Raw genomic sequence first — 20,311 nt, 5'->3', positions numbered from 1 at the left:
TATGAAAATCATAACTGGCACGCAGATCGGGTAGAAATGGTAAGAAACATCGGCATTCAACATGAGAAAAGTTGCCGACTCCTCGTGTAGCCTATTACAGGCAACTTCAGGAGAGTAACGGCAGAATGTGTGAAAGCCAGCAGGAGCAGGACGAGGATGATCCGGTCCGGGTAAGGCTTTTCTCTTCTGGTTATCTTGATCTCTGGCTCCCTCTTGAGTCATTTGTGTCTTATTTCTTCAAACAGTGTGCTTAAAGCATCAGACAAGCTCAATGCATGTATCAGTGAAGGCTGCTGAGGGGAGGACGGCTCATAATAACGTCTGGAACGAAGCAAATGGAATGTCATCAAACACATGGAAACCATGGAAACCATGTGTATGATGTATTTCATACCATTCCACTGATTCCGCTCCAGTCATTACCACAACCCCCGTTCTCTTGTGGCATATATCGTTGATTTTATTAAAAATGTTTTAAAATTTCAACCAAACGATTGGTCGAAAGAACAGACGTCTTTCGGTCATCAATATTTTTTGTTGTTGTCGGGGGCCTAATACTGTCTGTCGGTCTGCCTGCTTGCCTGTCTGCCTGTCTGTCTGCCCGCCCGCCCGCCCGCCCGCCCGCCCGCCCGCCCGCCCGTCCGTCCGCCCGCCCGTCTGTCTGTCTGTCTGTCCTCTCATCACTCTATATCTCTATCATCATGTTCTCTCATATTTTCTCCAGCAAGGTCTCTCTCTTATATGCCTACACACACACACACACACACACACACACACACACACACACTCTCTCTCTCTCTCTCTCTCTCTCTCACACATGCCTGCAATTGCGCATGTACACATACAAACACGCACACACGCAAACACATACACACACACACGCATGTACACACACTCTCTCTCTTACATGCCTGCAATTGCGCATGTACACATACAAACACGCACGCACACACGCACACACACACACACACACACACACACACACACACACACACACACACACACACACACACACACACACACACACACACACACACACACACACACACACACACACACACACACACACACACACACACACACACACCCGCTGGCTGGGGCGTATCATGTTTTATTGATGATCTCAGCTCTCTCATTAAACCACAACAGCAGTAGCAACACGTCTCAGTGAAAACACTGATATCTACTCACACACAGGGAGACAGAGGGGGAGGGGGGGGACACACCTGGTAACCCACTGTGTTGTGTGAAGTGCTGAAAGACTGCTATATAAAAGGTGAAAGAGAGTACAAAGGAAACAGCACGCAACCCCAGATAACAGAATGAGGGCCTGGGTTCTTTTAAATGCCCACTCTGTGATTATTTAAAGCCGTTCTTGATCATTTAAATCAATGATGTATACCAATTGATTTATATAGCAAGAAAATAAGTGGGGGAGCTGCTGTTTTGTTTAGTTGTTTTTTAAATTGCGGACTGGGCCTTTTAACGCGAGCAGAACGGGGAGGAGCCGAAGAGGAGTGAAGGATTCATGGTGAGAGGGTGATGTTTGTCACAGCAGTGATTAGTGCTGGTCTCTCCTCCAGCCTGACAGATTAAACAGGATTCAGAATATAGAAAGTGGCTAAGTGCACATCCACAAGTCACTAGAGACCTCCCTGTCCTGTCCTGCACTCCCCAGCAAAAAGACCAATGAGATCTGTTAAAATATGGATGGCTGTGGCATATGTCAACTAAACACCCAGCGTACTGTACACATCACCAAGTCGATTATACTACTAACACAATCTAAGCTAAACACACAGACAAAACCAAGATACATTCAAACTATTGTTAAAGAAAAAAAACGGAGAAAATAAACAGCTCTGGAGAAAAACACTCATCAGCTTATAAATGAGGGTATCTGTCAAACTATACCTGAAGGCAGATATAGTTGAAGGCAGATATAGCTGAAGACAGATATAGCTGAAGACAGATATAGCTGAAGACAGATATAGCTGAAGGCAGATATAGTTGAAGGCAGATAAAGCTGAAGCCAGATATAGCTGAAGGCAGATATAGCTGAAGGCAGATATAGCTGAAGCCAGATATAGTTGAAGGCAGATATAGCTGAAGGCAGATATAGTTGAAGGCAGATATAGTTGAAGGCAGATATAGCTGAAGGCAGATATAGATGAAGGCAGATATAGTTGAAGGCAGATATAGCTGAAGGCAGATATAGTTGAAGGCAGATATAGCTGAAGGCAGATATAGCTGAAGGCAGATATAGTTGAAGGCAGATATAGCTGAAGGCAGATATAGCTGAAGGCAGATATAGCTGAAGGCAGATATAGTTGAAGGCAGATATAGCTGAAGGCAGATATAGCTGAAGACAGATATAGTTGAAGGCAGATATAGTTGAAGGCAGATATAGCTGAAGGCAGATATAGTTGAAGGCAGATATAGCTGAAGGCAGATATAGCTGAAGGCAGATATAGCTGAAGACAGATATAGTTGAAGGCAGATAAAGACAGATATAGTTGAAGACAGATATAGCTGAAGGCATATATAGTTGAAGACAGATATAGTTGAAGGCAGATATAGTTGAAGGCAGATATAGCTGAAAACAGATATAGCTGAAGGCAGATATAGTTGAAGGCAGATATAGCTGAAGGCAGCGTTGCTATGCCGTTACTATAGAACCCACCGGCAGATTCACAGTCCTGGTTTTGATCATATCATCTTGGAGAGAGAGATAACTGTATGCAACGCAGCAACAACAGAAAAATCCAGGTCACACCAGAACTGTATAGAGCCCCATGCAGCCAGTCAGCCCTCTGTTGTTGTGATGCATTATTAGTGAGCTGTGTTTCTCCCTCCTTTCTCCCTGCATGAAGTGTTACAGAACAGATACAAAGCACTCTCCTATCTCCTCCTAGCAGGGAGGCTTCTGGGAAGAAACAGAAACACACACACACAGACACACACAGACAGACACACACAGACACACACAGACACACAGACACACAGACACACACACACACACACACACACACACACACACACACACACACACACACACACACACACACACACACACACACACACACACTCACACACACACACAGACACCCTATTTTCATTAGCGTAGTGCCTTAGCATTACCCAAAACAAGGTATACTATGCTTCTCTTCAGAATAACCAAGCGTTTCACACAAACATCACACCAGAGAATAGCTAGCAACTAGCATCCATAAGTCAATTCATTTTTTACATTGATAATGAGCTTTTAACAGTTTGTTTTAACACGTTCTCTTCACGGCCAAGTCGGTCGCATAGCTAACTCATTAATTATGAATACAAGAGGAACAGATTGCTGCTGAGCCATATCTGTATGTGGGCAGAGGAGAAGGACACCAGTTGGGAGACACGGGGGAAGTGGAGGGAAGACAAACACTTTTTATGGACAGTTTCCTCTATAATTTAATCTGATGCTCTGAATGAACAGCTAAACTGTAGGTCTCCATAACACAGAGATCCTTCCTCACTAGTGACCTATATCTCTGTATAGGTGACCCTGTCTCCCTCTGACTAGTGATCTATATCTCTGTATAGGTGACCCTGTCTCCCTCTGACTAGTGATCTATATATCTGTATAGGTGACCCTGTCTCCCTCTGACTAGTGATCTATATATCTGTAACAGGTGACCCTGTCTCCCTCTACTTAAATCACCAACCCTTCAATTTAAAGACTTCACTGGGAACAGACTGGGAGAGAATATAGCTGAAATGAAAGATCTCGTTGGGAACAGGCCGGGAGATAAATAACTCCTCAACAGACAGGTGAGGACTGATAACCTGCAGCCACTTGCAGTTCTTTGATGTACTCCAAGACCTTTGATGTACTCCAAGACCCTGACGTACTCCAAGACACTGATGTACTCCAAGACCCTGATGTACTCCAAGACACTGATGTACTCCAAGACCCTGATGTACTCCAAGACACTGATGTACTCCAAGACCCTGATGTACTCCAAGACCCTGACGTACTCCAAGACACTGATGTACTCCAAGACCCTGATGTACTCCAAGGCCTTTGATGTACTCCAAGACCCTGATGTACTCCAAAACCTTGATGTACTCCAAGACCTTTGATGTACTCCAAGACCCTGATGTACTCCAAAACCTTGATGTACTCCAAGACCTTTGATGTACTCCAAGACCCTGATGTACTCCAAGACCTTTGATGTACTCCAAGACCCTGATGTACTCCAAGACCTTTGATGTACTCCAAGACCCTGATGTACTCCAAGACCCTGATGTACTCCAATACCTTTGATGTACTCCAAAGCTTGCAGTTCGTTGATGTACTCCAAAGCTTGCAGTTCGTTGATGTACTCCAAGACCCTGATGTACTCCAAGACCCTGATGTACTCCAAGACCCTGATGTACTCCAAGACCCTGATGTACTCCAAGACCCTGATGTACTCCAAGACCTTTGATGTACTCCAAGACCCTGATGTACTCCAAGACCCTGATGTACTCCAAGACCTTTGATGTACTCCAAAGCTGGAGTGCTGAAATAACAACATTCTTTATAACAAGGTGAGGTGAAGTCTCTCATGGTGACAGTTTTTTTAAAAATACTAATAGTTGTTTCTAAGGTAACAGTAACTCCTTTAAAAACATTTTGTTTTTAGTTATAATCGCTGTCACCTCTTAAAAGGTTATTTTGATTTTATTTATTAGGATTCCCATTAGCCGACGCCAATGGAGACAGCTAGTCTTACTGGAGCGGCTGACTCGTAACGAAAAATACATTACAGACAAAATAGTTTTTTATGTTGAAATAAGTTAAAAAAAAACATTAACACGCAGTGTGTGTGTGTGTGTGTGTGTGTGTGAGTGTGTGTGTGTGTGTGTGTGTGTGTGTGTGTGTGTATCTATCAGTTCCACATGTATGTCAACACATACACCCAACCAGTAGGTCATTGTAAACAGAGGCGTTGAGGTGTTACCATCATTAGTTTTTTTTTTTTTAAACCTGGTTTTGCTTTTCACTTAACCTTTAACCGATGGAAGGGAGATCCGGCTCACTCACGGCTCTGTATAACACTGTACCTTCGGGATCTGGGTGGACTGTACAGAGAAGATCTCATGACGATGAAATAACCTTGCCTTGCGATAAGCTGCAGCGCAGCGGCCATTTTGTCAGACTCGGGGTCAAGCAGTTGTCCTAGAACTTCCTCCTCTTCCAGGCGTGACGATGATGGTCATTTCTGGAAGGTTACTGTATGAAAGCACGGAGAGGATCTCACGACAACGTTTGAATGTCATTTTTTTTCTCCGGTCTTGAGGTAGAACATCTGGCTTTTCTAAGAGTCAAGGTCCAAAGGAAAGGCATAATTTCAGTGTGTGGTTCTCAATAGTTCTGAGATTACTGAATGGCAGCCCTATTACCTATGGGCCCTGGTCAAAAGTAGTGCACTATATAGGGAATAGGGTGCCATTCTGGTCAAAAGTAGTGCACTCTATAGGGAACAGGGTGCCATTTGGGTCACATCCTCAGACTCAGGAGGTAAATATTGGACAGCTGGCAGCATCACTACTCTAGAAGCCTGAGACGGTAAATATTGGACAGCATCACTACTCTAGAAGCCTGAGACGGTAAATATTGGACAGCATCACTACTCTAGAAGCCTGAGATGGTAAATATTGGACAGCATCACTACTCTAGAAGCCTGAGACGGTAAATATTGGACAGCATCACTACTCTAGAAGCCTGAGACGGTAAATATTGGACAGCATCACTACTCTAGAAGCCTGAGATGGTAAATATTGGACAGCATCACTACTCTAGAAGCCTGAGACGGTAAATATTGGACAGCATCACTACTCTAGAAGCCTGAGACGGTAAATATTGGACAGCATCACTACTCTAGAAGCCTGAGATGGTAAATATTGGACAGCATCACTACTCTAGAAGCCTGAGATGGTAAATATTGGACAGTATCACTACTCTAGAAGCCTGAGATGGTAAATATTGGACAGCATCACTACTCTAGAAGCCTGAGATGGTAAATATTGGACAGCATCACTACTCTAGAAGCCTGAGATGGTAAATATTGGACAGCATCACTACTCTAGAAGCCTGAGATGGTAAATATTGGACAGCATCACTACTCTAGAAGCCTGAGATGGTAAATATTGGACAGCATCACTACTCTAGAAGCCTGAGATGGTAAATATTGGACAGCATCACTACTCTAGAAGCCTGAGATGGTAAATATTGGACAGCATCACTACTCTAGAAGCCTGAGATGGTAAATATTGGACAGCATCACTACTCTAGAAGCCTGAGATGGTAAATATTGGACAGCATCACTACTCTAGAAGCCTGAGATGGTAAATATTGGACAGCATCACTACTCTAGAAGCCTGAGATGGTAAATATTGGACAGCTGGCAGTATCACTACACTAGAAGCCTGAGATGTCATTAACAAACCAATATCCCTCGATTGATTATACAGCCCCCCCCCCTCCCACCCACCACCCTGAACCGTGGCTGGCTCTATCCTTGATGCTTAGCCGGACACTGTCCCTCCTCATTGGTTGAACCCATGCAGAGATAGAGATTTGTACATTGAGTTTCTGTCCAATGTAAAATGGAGGGTTTTTCTCTCATGGACACCATTTGACTTTAGTCATCAGTATTTACTCACTCCTGTATCTCTGACTCTAACGGTTAATTACAGATTTACCACCACAGTATACACTTAGAGACAGAGACATCAGCAGATACACCAAAGTTTAATACTGTTTCCCAGTTGGAGGATTCCCCACAATGCATTGCATTCAGATGCCTACCAGCAGTATCTCTGATGTGAAATTTTGCAATTGGGGGAATGTCAGCACTGTAAGAGGGAATAAGCAAGGCATATTAAATAATGTAATGTCAACCTGATGTAACAGTGGAATCTGACTGGAATGAGATCAAGGACTTCATTGTTTTGGTTCCAGAGCCATCTGCAAACCCAGGGAATTTTTGTAATATTTACCACCTGTTGACAGATCTGACTGAGATAATCACCTCTACCTGTTGACAGATCTGACTGAGATAATCACCTTCACCTGTTGACAGATATGACTGAGATAATCACCTCTACCTGTTGACAGATCTGACTGAGATAATCACCTCTACCTGTTGACAGATCTGACTGAGATAACCACCTCTACCTGTTGACAGATCTGACTGAGATAATCACCTCTACCTGTTGACAGATCTGACTGACTGACTCACCTCTACCTGTTGACAGATCTGACTGAGATAAGCACCTCTACCTGTTGACAGATCTAACTGAGATAATCACCTCTACCTGTTGACAGATCTGACTGAGATAATCACCTCTACCTGTTGACAGATATGACTGAGATAATCACCTTTACCTGTTGACAGATCTGACTGAGATAATTACCTCTACCTATTGACAGAGCTGACTGAGATAATCACCTCTACCTGTTGACAGATCTGACTAAGATAATCACCTTCACCTGTTGACAGATCTGACTGAGATAATCACCTCTACCTGTTGACAGATCTGACTGAGATAATCACCTTTACCTGTTGACAGATCTGACTGAGATAAGCACCTCTACCTGTTGACAGATCTAACTGAGATAATCACCTCTACCTGTTGACAGATCTGACTGAGATAATCACCTTTACCTGTTGACAGATCTGACTGAGATAATTACCTCTACCTATTGACAGAGCTGACTGAGATAATCACCTCTACCTGTTGACAGATCTGACTGAGATAATCACCTTCACCTGTTGACAGATCTGACTGAGATAATCACCTCTACCTGTTGACAGATCTGACTGAGATAATCACCTTTACCTGTTGACAGATCTGACTGAGATAAGCACCTCTACCTGTTGACAGATCTAACTGAGATAAGCACCTTTACCTGTTGACAGATCTGACTGAGATAATCACCTCTACCTGTTGACAGATCTGACTGAGATAATCACCTCTACCTGTTGACAGATCTGACTGAGATAATCACCTTCACCTGTTGATAGATCTGACTGAGATAATCACCTCTACTTTTTGACAGATCTGACAGATAATCACCTCTACTTTTTGACAGATCTGACTGAGATAATCACCTTCACCTGTTGACAGATCTGACTGAGATAATCACCTCTACTTTTTGACAGATCTGACTGAGATAATCACCTTCACCTGTTGACAGATCTGACTGAGATAATCACCTCTACTTTTTGACAGATCTGACTGAGATAATCACCTTCACCTGTTGACAGATCTGACTGAGATAATCACCTTCACCTGTTGACAGATCTGACTGAGATAATCACCTTCACCTGTTGACAGATCTGACTGAGATAATCACCTCTACCTGTTGACAGATCTGACTGAGATAATCACCTCTACCTGTTGACAGATCTGACTGAGATAATCACCTTCACCTGTTGACAGATCTGACTGAGATAATCACCTCTACTTTTTGACAGATCTGACTGAGATAATCACCTAGGGTTGTGAAGGTGATGACATTTTGTCAGACAGTTACTGTCATACAAATGCATGCCGGTTGACCATGAATTAACATAAACACGTTTAGCATCTCAAAGCCTCCACGCATAAAAGACGCATTTGGAACAGCATTCAATATTCAAAAAAAAAAAGCATAATACATCTATTTAATATTCACCATCACAATAAATCCATTATTTATTTTATTCAGGTCTAAAGAAACATTATGATAGGAAGAAAATGAATTTCAGAAGAACAGAGTATGAGTTGGTCCACTGTATGTTATCTGGCTATGCTCTGTGCCATCGGCTGTAGACTTGTTCATTTAGCAGACAATATATGCTTATAATTCCTGTGCCATTATCTTATAAGATATGATTTTATAGTAAGAAGAATATAATTAACCAATAAGGCCCGAGGAGGTGTGGTATTTGGCCAATATACCACGGCTAAGGGCTGTTCTTAGGCACGACGCACACCCCATCAGACAATGCTCTATTTAAATCTTATCTTTGCTAATATGTCAAATTAGTTTAGATTTAAAGTATAATGGTCCATTATCAAATAGGCAGGAACAGGGGCAGGGGAAAAATGACATGTCTCCCGTATGCACTCGAATGGAGGCGTGTTCGTTTTTTCAATCATGCCAGATAAGCACCTACAAACGTATTAGTATTATATACACATATTAAGCTAGTCTGGGAAATAAACATATTAGTATTATATACACATTTAAAGCTAGTCTGGGAAATAAACATATTAGTATTATATACACATATTAAGCTAGTCTGGGAAATAAACATATTAGTATTATATACACATATTAAGCTAGTCTGGGAAATAAACATATTAGTATTATATACACATATTAAGCTAGTCTGGGAAATAAACATATTAGTATTATTTACACATATTAAGCTAGTCTGGGAAATAAACATATTAGTATTATATACACATATTAAGCTAGTCTGGGAAATAAACATATTAGTATTATTTACACATATTAAGCTAGTCTGGGAAATAAACATATTAGTATTATATACACATATTAAGCTAGTCTGGGAAATAAACGTATTAGTATTATATACACATATTAAGCTAGTCTGGGAAATAAACATATTAGTATTATTTACACATATTAAGCTACTCTGGGAAATAAACGTATTAGTATTATATACACATATTAAGCTAGTCTGGGAAATAAACGTATTAGTATTATATACACATATTAAGCTAGTCTGGGAAATAAACATATTAGTATTATATACACATTTTAAGCTAGTCTGGGAAATAAACATATTAGTATTATATACACATTTTAAGCTAGTCTGGGAAATAAACATATTAGTATTATATACACATATTAAGCTAGTCTGGGAAATAAACATATTAGTATTATATACACATATTAAGCTAGTCTGGGAAATAAACATATTAGTATTATATACACATATTAAGCTAGTCTGGGAAATAAACGTATTAGTATTATATACACATATTAAGCTAGTCTGGGAAATAAACGTATTAGTATTATATACACATATTATGCTACTCTGATAGATAGATACTTCTCTATTCAGTGGCAACCATTAAAAACTCTGCTTTCACACAAGATTTCATAAATGTCTGTGTTTATTTCATTCCACGCATCAACCACTGTTTCAGGAGCCTTCGTATTTCTTTGAGTTATTATGTTATAATTAAGTCTATGATTTGATATTTGACAGAGCAGTCCGACTGAGCGTTGGTAGGCAGCAGCAGGCTCGTAAGCATTCATCCAAACAGCACTTTCGCGCTGTGCTTCAAGCATTGCGCTGTTTATGACTTCAAGCCTATCAACTCCCGAGATGAGGCTGGTGTAACCGATGTGAAATGGCTAGCTAGTTAGCGGTGGTGCGCGCTAGTGGCGTTTCAATCGGTGACGTCACTTGCTCTGAGACCTTGAAGTAGTAGTTCCCCTTGCTCTGCAAGGGCCGCGGCTTTTGTGGAGCGATGGATAACGATGCTTTGAGGGTGACTGTTGTCGATGTGTTCCTGGTTCGAGCCCAGGTAGGGGCGAGGAGAGGGACGGAAGCTATACTGTTACACTGGCAATACTAAAGTGCCTATAAGAACATCCAATAGTCAAAGGTATATGAAATACAAATGATATAGAGAGAAATAGTTATATAATTCCTATAATAACTACAACCTAAAACTTCTTACCTGGGAATATTGAAGACTCATGTTAAAAGGAATCACCAGCTTTCATATGTTCTCATGTTCTGAGCAAGGAACTGAAATGTTAGCTTTCTTACATGGCACATATTGCACTTTTACTTTCTCCTAAAATACTTTGTTTTTGCATTATTTAAACCAAATTTAACGTTTCATTATTTATTTGAGGCTAAATAGATTTTATTGATGTATTATATTAAGTTAAAATAAAAGTGTTAATTCAGTAATGTTGTAATTGTCATTATTACAAATAAATAAATACATTTTAAAAAATTGTCCGATTAATCGGTATCGGCTTTTTTGGGTCCTCCAATAATCATTTGCATTGATGTCAGAGCGGTTAGAGGGACAATAGAGCTCTCGGTACCAGGCCATTAGGACCTGATGGAGGGACAATAGAGCTCTGGGTACCAGTCCATTACGACCTGACGGAGGGACAATAGAGCCCTGAGTACCAGACCATTAGTAACCTGATGGAGGGACAATAGAGCCCTGAGTACCAGACCATTAGGACCTGATGGAGGGACAATAGAGGCATGAGTACCAGACCATTAGGACCTGATGGAGGGACAATAGAGCCCTGAGTGAGTACCAGACCATTAGGACCTGATGGAGGGACAATAGAGGCCTGAGTACCAGACCATTAGGACCTGATGGAGGGACAATAGAGGCCTGAGTACCAGACCATTAGGACCTGATGGAGGGACAATAGAGGCCTGAGTACCAGACCATTAGCTAGCGAGTTGGTTAATACCAAAGCATGTCCAGAATGCGTAAGAGGAGATAACCGTGACTCGAACGGTCACATGGAATTTGACTGTGGTCATGGTAACACGGTCACATGGAATTTGACTTTGGTCATGGTAACACGGTCACATGGAGTTTTACTGTGGTCATGGTAACACAGTCACATGGAGTTTGACTGCGGTCATGGTAACATGGTCACATGGAGTTTTACTGTGGTCATGGTAACACGTCACATGGAGTTTTACTGTGGTCATGGTAACACGGTCACATGGAATTTGACTGCGGTCATGGTAACACGGTCACATGGAGTTTGACTGCGGTCATGGTAACACAGTCACATGGAGTTTGACTGCGGTCATGGTAACATGGTCACATGGAGTTTTACTGTGGTCATGGTAACACGGTCACATGGAATTTGACTTTGGTCATGGTAACACGGTCACATGGAGTTTTACTGTGGTCATGGTAACACAGTCACATGGAGTTTGACTGCGGTCATGGTAACATGGTCACATGGAGTTTTACGGTGGTCATGGTAACACGTCACATGGAGTTTTACTGTGGTCATGGTAACACGGTCACATGGAATTTGACTGCGGTCATGGTAACACGGTCACATGGAGTTTGACTGCGGTCATGGTAACACAGTCACATGGAGTTTGACTGCGGTCATGGTAACATGGTCACATGGAGTTTTACTGTGGTCATGGTAACACGTCACATGGAGTTTGACTGTGGTCATGGTAACACGGTCACATGGAATTTGACTGCGGTCATGGTAACACGGTCACATGGAGTTTGACTGCGGTCATGGTAACACAGTCACATGGAGTTTGACTGCGGTCATGGTAACACGGTCACATGGAGTTTTACTGTGGTCATGGTAACACGTCACATGGAGTTTTACTGTGGTCATGGTAACACGGTCACATGGAATTTGACTGTGGTCATGGTAACACGGTCACATGGAATTTGACTGTGGTCATGGTAACACGGTCACATGGAGTTTTACTGTGGTCATGGTAACACGGTCACATGGAATTTGACTGTGGTCATGGTAACACGGTCACATGGAGTTTTACTGTGGTCATGGTAACACGGTCACATGGAGTTTTACTGTGGTCATGGTAACACGGTCACATGGAGTTTTACTGTGGTCATGGTAACACGGTCACATGGAATTTGACTGTGGTCATGGTAACACGGTCACATGGAATTTGACTGTGGTCATGGTAACACGGTCACATGGAATTTGACTGTGGTCATGGTAACACGGTCACATGGAATTTGACTGTGGTCATGGTAACACGGTCACAGAAACAGCCCTCGACTCACCTCAACCTGCTGACAGATCTGGATGAGTTTGGCCATCTGGTTCTCCAGCTCACTGTTTCTCTTCACCAGGTTGGTGAGGTTGTTCTCCAGGGTTTGCTGTTTGGGACAGGCAGAGGAACAGGCCAGTGAGATATAAAAGAAGGGTACCCGGAAGAAATACCCAAATGCACCTTTGCTCGAAAGGAGGAAAACACACTAACAGGAACGTTGGCCATGTGCAGTGGATGCCCATCCTATTGTCTCTGACCACTGAACATCGGACATTATTTCTCTACATTTCCATCTGAACTACAGGTTACAGTCCCCAATAAACCATCTGAACTACAGGTTATAGTCCCCAATAAACCATCTGAACTACAGGTTACAGTCCCTCAATAAACCATCTGAACTACAGGTTATAGTCCCCAATAAACCATCTGAACTACAGGTTACAGTCCCTCAATAAACCATCTGAACTACAGGTTATAGTCCCCAGTAAACCATCTGAACTACAGGTTATAGTCCCCAATAAACCATCTGAACTACAGGTTATAGTCCCCAATAAACCATCTGAACTACAGGTTATAGTCCCCAATAAACCATCTGAACTACAGGTTATAGTCCCCAATAAACCATCTGAACTACAGGTTACAGTCCCTCAATAAACCATCTGAACTACAGGTTATAGTCCCCAATAAACCATCTGAACTACAGGTTATAGTCCCCAATAAACCATCTGAACTACAGGTTATAGTCCCCAATAAACCATCTGAACTACAGGTTACAGTCCCCCAATAAACCATCTGAACTACAGGTTACAGTCCCCAATAAACCATCTGAACTACAGGTTACAGTCCCCCAATAAACCATTTGAACTACAGGTTACAGTCCCCAATAAACCATCTGAACTACAGGTTATAGTCCCCAATAAACCATCTGAACTACAGGTTACAGTCCCCCAATAAACCATTTGAACTACAGGTTACAGTCCCCAATAAACCATCTGAACTACAGGTTACAGTCCCCAATAAACCATCTGAACTACAGGTTATAGTCCCTCAATAAACCGTCTGAACTACAGGTTATAGTCCCCAATAAACCATCTGAACTACAGGTTATAGTCCCTCAATAAACCGTCTGAACTACAGGTTATAGTCCCTCAATAAACCATCTGAACTACAGGTTATAGTCCCCAATAAACCATCTGAACTACAGGTTACAGTCCCCAATAAACCATCTGAACTACAGGTTATAGTCCCCAATAAACCATCTGAACTACAGGTTATAGTCCCCAATAAACCATCTGAACTACAGGTTATAGTCCTCAATAAACCATCTGAACTACAGGTTACAGTCCCCAATAAACCATCTGAACTACAGGTTACAGTACCCAATAAACCATCTGAACTACAGGTTATAGTCCCCAATAAACCATCTGAACTACAGGTTACAGTCCCCAATAAACCATCTGAACTACAGGTTATAGTCCCCAATAAACCATCTGAACTACAGGTTATAGTCCCCAATAAACCATCTGAACTACAGGTTATAGTCCCCAATAAACCATCTGAACTACAGGTTATAGTCCCCAATAAACCATCTGAACTACAGGTTACAGTCCCCAATAAACCATCTGAACTACAGGTTATAGTCCCCAATAAACCATCTGAACTACAGGTTATAGTCCCCAGTGAACCATCTGAACTACAGGTTATAGTCCCCAATAAACCATCTGAACTACAGGTTATAGTCCCCAATAAACCATCTGAACTACAGGTTACAGTCCCCAATAAACCATCTGAACTACAGGTTATAGTCCCAAATGAACCATCTGAACTACAGGTTATAGTCCCCAGTGAACCATCTGAACTACAGGTTATAGTCCCTCAATAAACCATCTGAACTACAGGTTATAGTCCCTCAATAAACCATCTGAACTACAGGTTATAGTCCCCAATAAACCATCTGAACTACAGGTTATAGTCCCCAATAAACCATCTGAACTACAGGTTACAGTCCCCAATAAACCATCTGAACTACAGGTTATAGTCCCCAGTGAACCATCTGAACTACAGGTTATAGTCCCCAATAAACCATCTGAACTACAGGTTATAGTCCCCAATAAACCATCTGAACTACAGGTTATAGTCCCCAATAAACCATCTGAACTACAGGTTACAGTCCCCAATAAACCATCTGAACTACAGGTTATAGTCCCCAATAAACCATCTGAACTACAGGTTATAGTCCCCAGTGAACCATCTGAACTACAGGTTATAGTCCCCAGTGAACCATCTGAACTACAGGTTATAGTCCCCAGTGAACCATCTGAACTACAGGTTATAGTCCCCAGTGAACCATCTGAACTACAGGTTATAGTCCCCAATAAACCATCTGAACTACAGGTTATAGTCCCCAGTGAACCATCTGAACTACAGGTTATAGTCCCCAATAAACCATCTGAACTACAGGTTATAGTCCCCAATAAACCATCTGAACTACAGGTTACAGTCCCCAATAAACCATCTGAACTACAGGTTATAGTCCCAAATGAACCATCTGAACTACAGGTTATAGTCCCCAGTGAACCATCTGAACTACAGGTTATAGTCCCTCAATAAACCATCTGAACTACAGGTTATAGTCCCTCAATAAACCATCTGAACTACAGGTTATAGTCCCCAATAAACCATCTGAACTACAGGTTATAGTCCCCAATAAACCATCTGAACTACAGGTTACAGTCCCCAATAAACCATCTGAACTACAGGTTATAGTCCCTCAATAAACCATCTGAACTACAGGTTATAGTCCCCAATAAACCATCTGAACTACAGGTTATAGTCCCCAATAAACCATCTGAACTACAGGTTACAGTCCCTCAATAAACCATCTGAACTACAGGTTATAGTCCCCAATAAACCATCTGAACTACAGGTTACAGTCCCTCAATAAACCATCTGAACTACAGGTTATAGTCCCCAGTAAACCATCTGAACTACAGGTTATAGTCCCCAATAAACCATCTGAACTACAGGTTATAGTCCCCAATAAACCATCTGAACTACAGGTTATAGTCCCCAATAAACCATCTGAACTACAGGTTATAGTCCCCAATAAACCATCTGAACTACAGGTTACAGTCCCTCAATAAACCATCTGAACTACAGGTTATAGTCCCCAATAAACCATCTGAACTACAGGTTATAGTCCCCAATAAACCATCTGAACTACAGGTTATAGTCCCCAATAAACCATCTGAACTACAGGTTACAGTCCCCCAATAAACCATCTGAACTACAGGTTACAGTCCCCAATAAACCATCTGAACTACAGGTTACAGTCCCCCAATAAACCATTTGAACTACAGGTTACAGTCCCCAATAAACCATCTGAACTACAGGTTATAGTCCCCAATAAACCATCTGAACTACAGGTTACAGTCCCCCAATAAACCATTTGAACTACAGGTTACAGTCCCCAATAAACCATCTGAACTACAGGTTACAGTCCCCAATAAACCATCTGAACTACAGGTTATAGTCCCTCAATAAACCGTCTGAACTACAGGTTATAGTCCCCAATAAACCATCTGAACTACAGGTTATAGTCCCTCAATAAACCGTCTGAACTACAGGTTATAGTCCCTCAATAAACCATCTGAACTACAGGTTATAGTCCCCAATAAACCATCTGAACTACAGGTTACAGTCCCCAATAAACCATCTGAACTACAGGTTATAGTCCCCAATAAACCATCTGAACTACAGGTTATAGTCCCCAATAAACCATCTGAACTACAGGTTATAGTCCTCAATAAACCATCTGAACTACAGGTTACAGTCCCCAATAAACCATCTGAACTACAGGTTACAGTACCCAATAAACCATCTGAACTACAGGTTATAGTCCCCAATAAACCATCTGAACTACAGGTTACAGTCCCCAATAAACCATCTGAACTACAGGTTATAGTCCCCAATAAACCATCTGAACTACAGGTTATAGTCCCCAATAAACCATCTGAACTACAGGTTATAGTCCCCAATAAACCATCTGAACTACAGGTTATAGTCCCCAATAAACCATCTGAACTACAGGTTACAGTCCCCAATAAACCATCTGAACTACAGGTTATAGTCCCCAATAAACCATCTGAACTACAGGTTATAGTCCCCAGTGAACCATCTGAACTACAGGTTATAGTCCCCAATAAACCATCTGAACTACAGGTTATAGTCCCCAATAAACCATCTGAACTACAGGTTACAGTCCCCAATAAACCATCTGAACTACAGGTTATAGTCCCAAATGAACCATCTGAACTACAGGTTATAGTCCCCAGTGAACCATCTGAACTACAGGTTATAGTCCCTCAATAAACCATCTGAACTACAGGTTATAGTCCCTCAATAAACCATCTGAACTACAGGTTATAGTCCCCAATAAACCATCTGAACTACAGGTTATAGTCCCCAATAAACCATCTGAACTACAGGTTACAGTCCCCAATAAACCATCTGAACTACAGGTTATAGTCCCCAGTGAACCATCTGAACTACAGGTTATAGTCCCCAATAAACCATCTGAACTACAGGTTATAGTCCCCAATAAACCATCTGAACTACAGGTTACAGTCCCCAATAAACCATCTGAACTACAGGTTATAGTCCCCAATAAACCATCTGAACTACAGGTTATAGTCCCCAGTGAACCATCTGAACTACAGGTTATAGTCCCCAGTGAACCATCTGAACTACAGGTTATAGTCCCCAGTGAACCATCTGAACTACAGGTTATAGTCCCCAGTGAACCATCTGAACTACAGGTTATAGTCACCAATAAACCATCTGAACTACAGGTTATAGTCCCCAGTGAACCATCTGAACTACAGGTTATAGTCCCCAATAAACCATCTGAACTACAGGTTATAGTCCCCAATAAACCATCTGAACTACAGGTTACAGTCCCCAATAAACCATCTGAACTACAGGTTATAGTCCCAAATGAACCATCTGAACTACAGGTTATAGTCCCCAGTGAACCATCTGAACTACAGGTTATAGTCCCTCAATAAACCATCTGAACTACAGGTTATAGTCCCTCAATAAACCATCTGAACTACAGGTTATAGTCCCCAATAAACCATCTGAACTACAGGTTATAGTCCCCAATAAACCATCTGAACTACAGGTTACAGTCCCCAATAAACCATCTGAACTACAGGTTATAGTCCCCAGTGAACCATCTGAACTACAGGTTATAGTCCCCAATAAACCATCTGAACTACAGGTTATAGTCCCCAATAAACCATCTGAACTACAGGTTATAGTCCCCAATAAACCATCTGAACTACAGGTTACAGTCCCCAATAAACCATCTGAACTACAGGTTATAGTCCCCAATAAACCATCTGAACTACAGGTTATAGTCCCCAGTGAACCATCTGAACTACAGGTTATAGTCCCCAGTGAACCATCTGAACTACAGGTTATAGTCCCCAGTGAACCATCTGAACTACAGGTTATAGTCCCCAGTGAACCATCTAAACTACAGGTTATAGTCCCCAGTGAACCATCTGAACTACAGGTTATAGTCCCTCAATAAACCATCTGAACTACAGGTTATAGTCCCCAATAAACCATCTGAACTACAGGTTAAAGTCCCCAGTGAACCATCTGAACTACAGGTTATAGTCCCCAGTGAACAATCTGAACTACAGGTTACAGTCCCCAATAAACCATCTGAACTACAGGTTATAGTCCCCAATAAACCATCTGAACTACAGGTTATAGTCCCCAATAAACCATCTGAACTACAGGTTACAGTCCCCAATAAACCATCTGAACTACAGGTTATAGTCCCTCAATAAACCATCTGAACTACAGGTTATAGTCCCCAATAAACCATCTGAACTACAGGTTATAGTCCCCAATAAACCATCTGAACTACAGGTTACAGTCCCCAGTGAACCATCTGAACTACAGGTTATAGTCCTCAATAAACCATCTGAACTACAGGTTACAGTCCCCAGTGAACCATCTGAACTACAGGTTATAGTCCCCAATAAACCATCTGAACTACAGGTTACAGTTCCCAGTGAACCATCTGAACTACAGGTTATAGTCCCCAATAAACCATCTGAACTACAGGTTATAGTCCCCAATAAACCATCTGAACTACAGGTTACAGTCCCCAGTGAACCATCTGAACTACAGGTTATAGTCCCCAATAAACCATCTGAACTACAGGTTATAGTCCCCAATAAACCATCTGAACTACAGGTTATAGTCCCCAATAAACCATCTGAACTACATGTTATAGTCCTCAATAAACCATCTGAACTACAGGTTACAGTCCCCAATAAACCATCTGAACTACAGGTTACAGTCCCCAATAAACCATCTGAACTACAGGTTATAGTCCCCAATAAACCATCTGAACTACAGGTTACAGTCCCCAATAAACCATCTGAACTACAGGTTATAGTCCCCAATAAACCATCTGAACTACAGGTTATAGTCCCCAATAAACCATCTGAACTACAGGTTATAGTCCCCAATAAACCATCTGAACTACAGGTTATAGTCCCCAATAAACCATCTGAACTACAGGTTACAGTCCCCAATAAACCATCTGAACTACAGGTTATAGTACCCAATAAACCATCTGAACTACAGGTTATAGTCCCCAGTGAACCATCTGAACTACAGGTTATAGTCCCCAATAAACCATCTGAACTACAGGTTATAGTCCCCAATAAACCATCTGAACTACAGGTTACAGTCCCCAATAAACCATCTGAACTACAGGTTATAGTCCCCAGTGAACCATCTGAACTACAGGTTATAGTCCCCAGTGAACCATCTGAACTACAAGTTATAGTCCCTCAATAAACCATCTGAACTACAGGTTATAGTCCCTCAATAAACCATCTGAACTACAGGTTATAGTCCCCAATAAACCATCTGAACTACAGGTTATAGTCCCCAATAAACCATCTGAACTACAGGTTACAGTCCCCAATAAACCATCTGAACTACAGGTTATAGTCCCCAGTGAACCATCTGAACTACAGGTTATAGTCCCCAATAAACCATCTGAACTACAGGTTATAGTCCCCAATAAACCATCTGAACTACAGGTTATAGTCCCCAATAAACCATCTGAACTACAGGTTACAGTCCCCAATAAACCATCTGAACTACAGGTTATAGTCCCCAATAAACCATCTGAACTACAGGTTATAGTCCCCAGTGAACCATCTGAACTACAGGTTATAGTCCCCAGTGAACCATCTGAACTACAGGTTATAGTCCCCAGTGAACCATCTGAACTACAGGTTATAGTCCCCAGTGAACCATCTGAACTACAGGTTATAGTCCCCAGTGAACCATCTGAACTACAGGTTATAGTCCCTCAATAAACCATCTGAACTACAGGTTATAGTCCCCAATAAACCATCTGAACTACAGGTTATAGTCCCCAGTGAACC

General features: G+C 41.7%; 1 protein-coding gene across 4 annotated transcripts in view; it reads right to left on the bottom strand.

The window, feature by feature from the left end:
- The window catches only part of LOC110504507 (probable E3 ubiquitin-protein ligase MID2), a 202,585-nt gene that overhangs the window by 57,014 nt on the left and 125,260 nt on the right, over positions 1 to 20,311 (bottom strand). For 3 of the 4 annotated variants that reach the window (XM_036970547.1, XM_036970549.1, XM_036970548.1), the window contains one exon: positions 12,838 to 12,933. The exons of the other annotated variant lie outside the window; for it this stretch is intronic. In XM_036970547.1, coding sequence (XP_036826442.1) covers positions 12,838 to 12,933 — 96 coding nt within the window. The remainder of the gene's footprint in view (positions 1 to 12,837; positions 12,934 to 20,311) is intronic. 4 annotated transcript variants of the gene reach the window in all.

This window comes from Oncorhynchus mykiss, chromosome 31 (genome assembly GCF_013265735.2).
Source record: "Oncorhynchus mykiss isolate Arlee chromosome 31, USDA_OmykA_1.1, whole genome shotgun sequence".
Classification (NCBI taxonomy): domain Eukaryota; kingdom Metazoa; phylum Chordata; class Actinopteri; order Salmoniformes; family Salmonidae; genus Oncorhynchus; species Oncorhynchus mykiss.
Note: the sequence above shows the minus strand (reverse complement) of the source record. Positions and strands in the feature narration are given on the sequence as shown.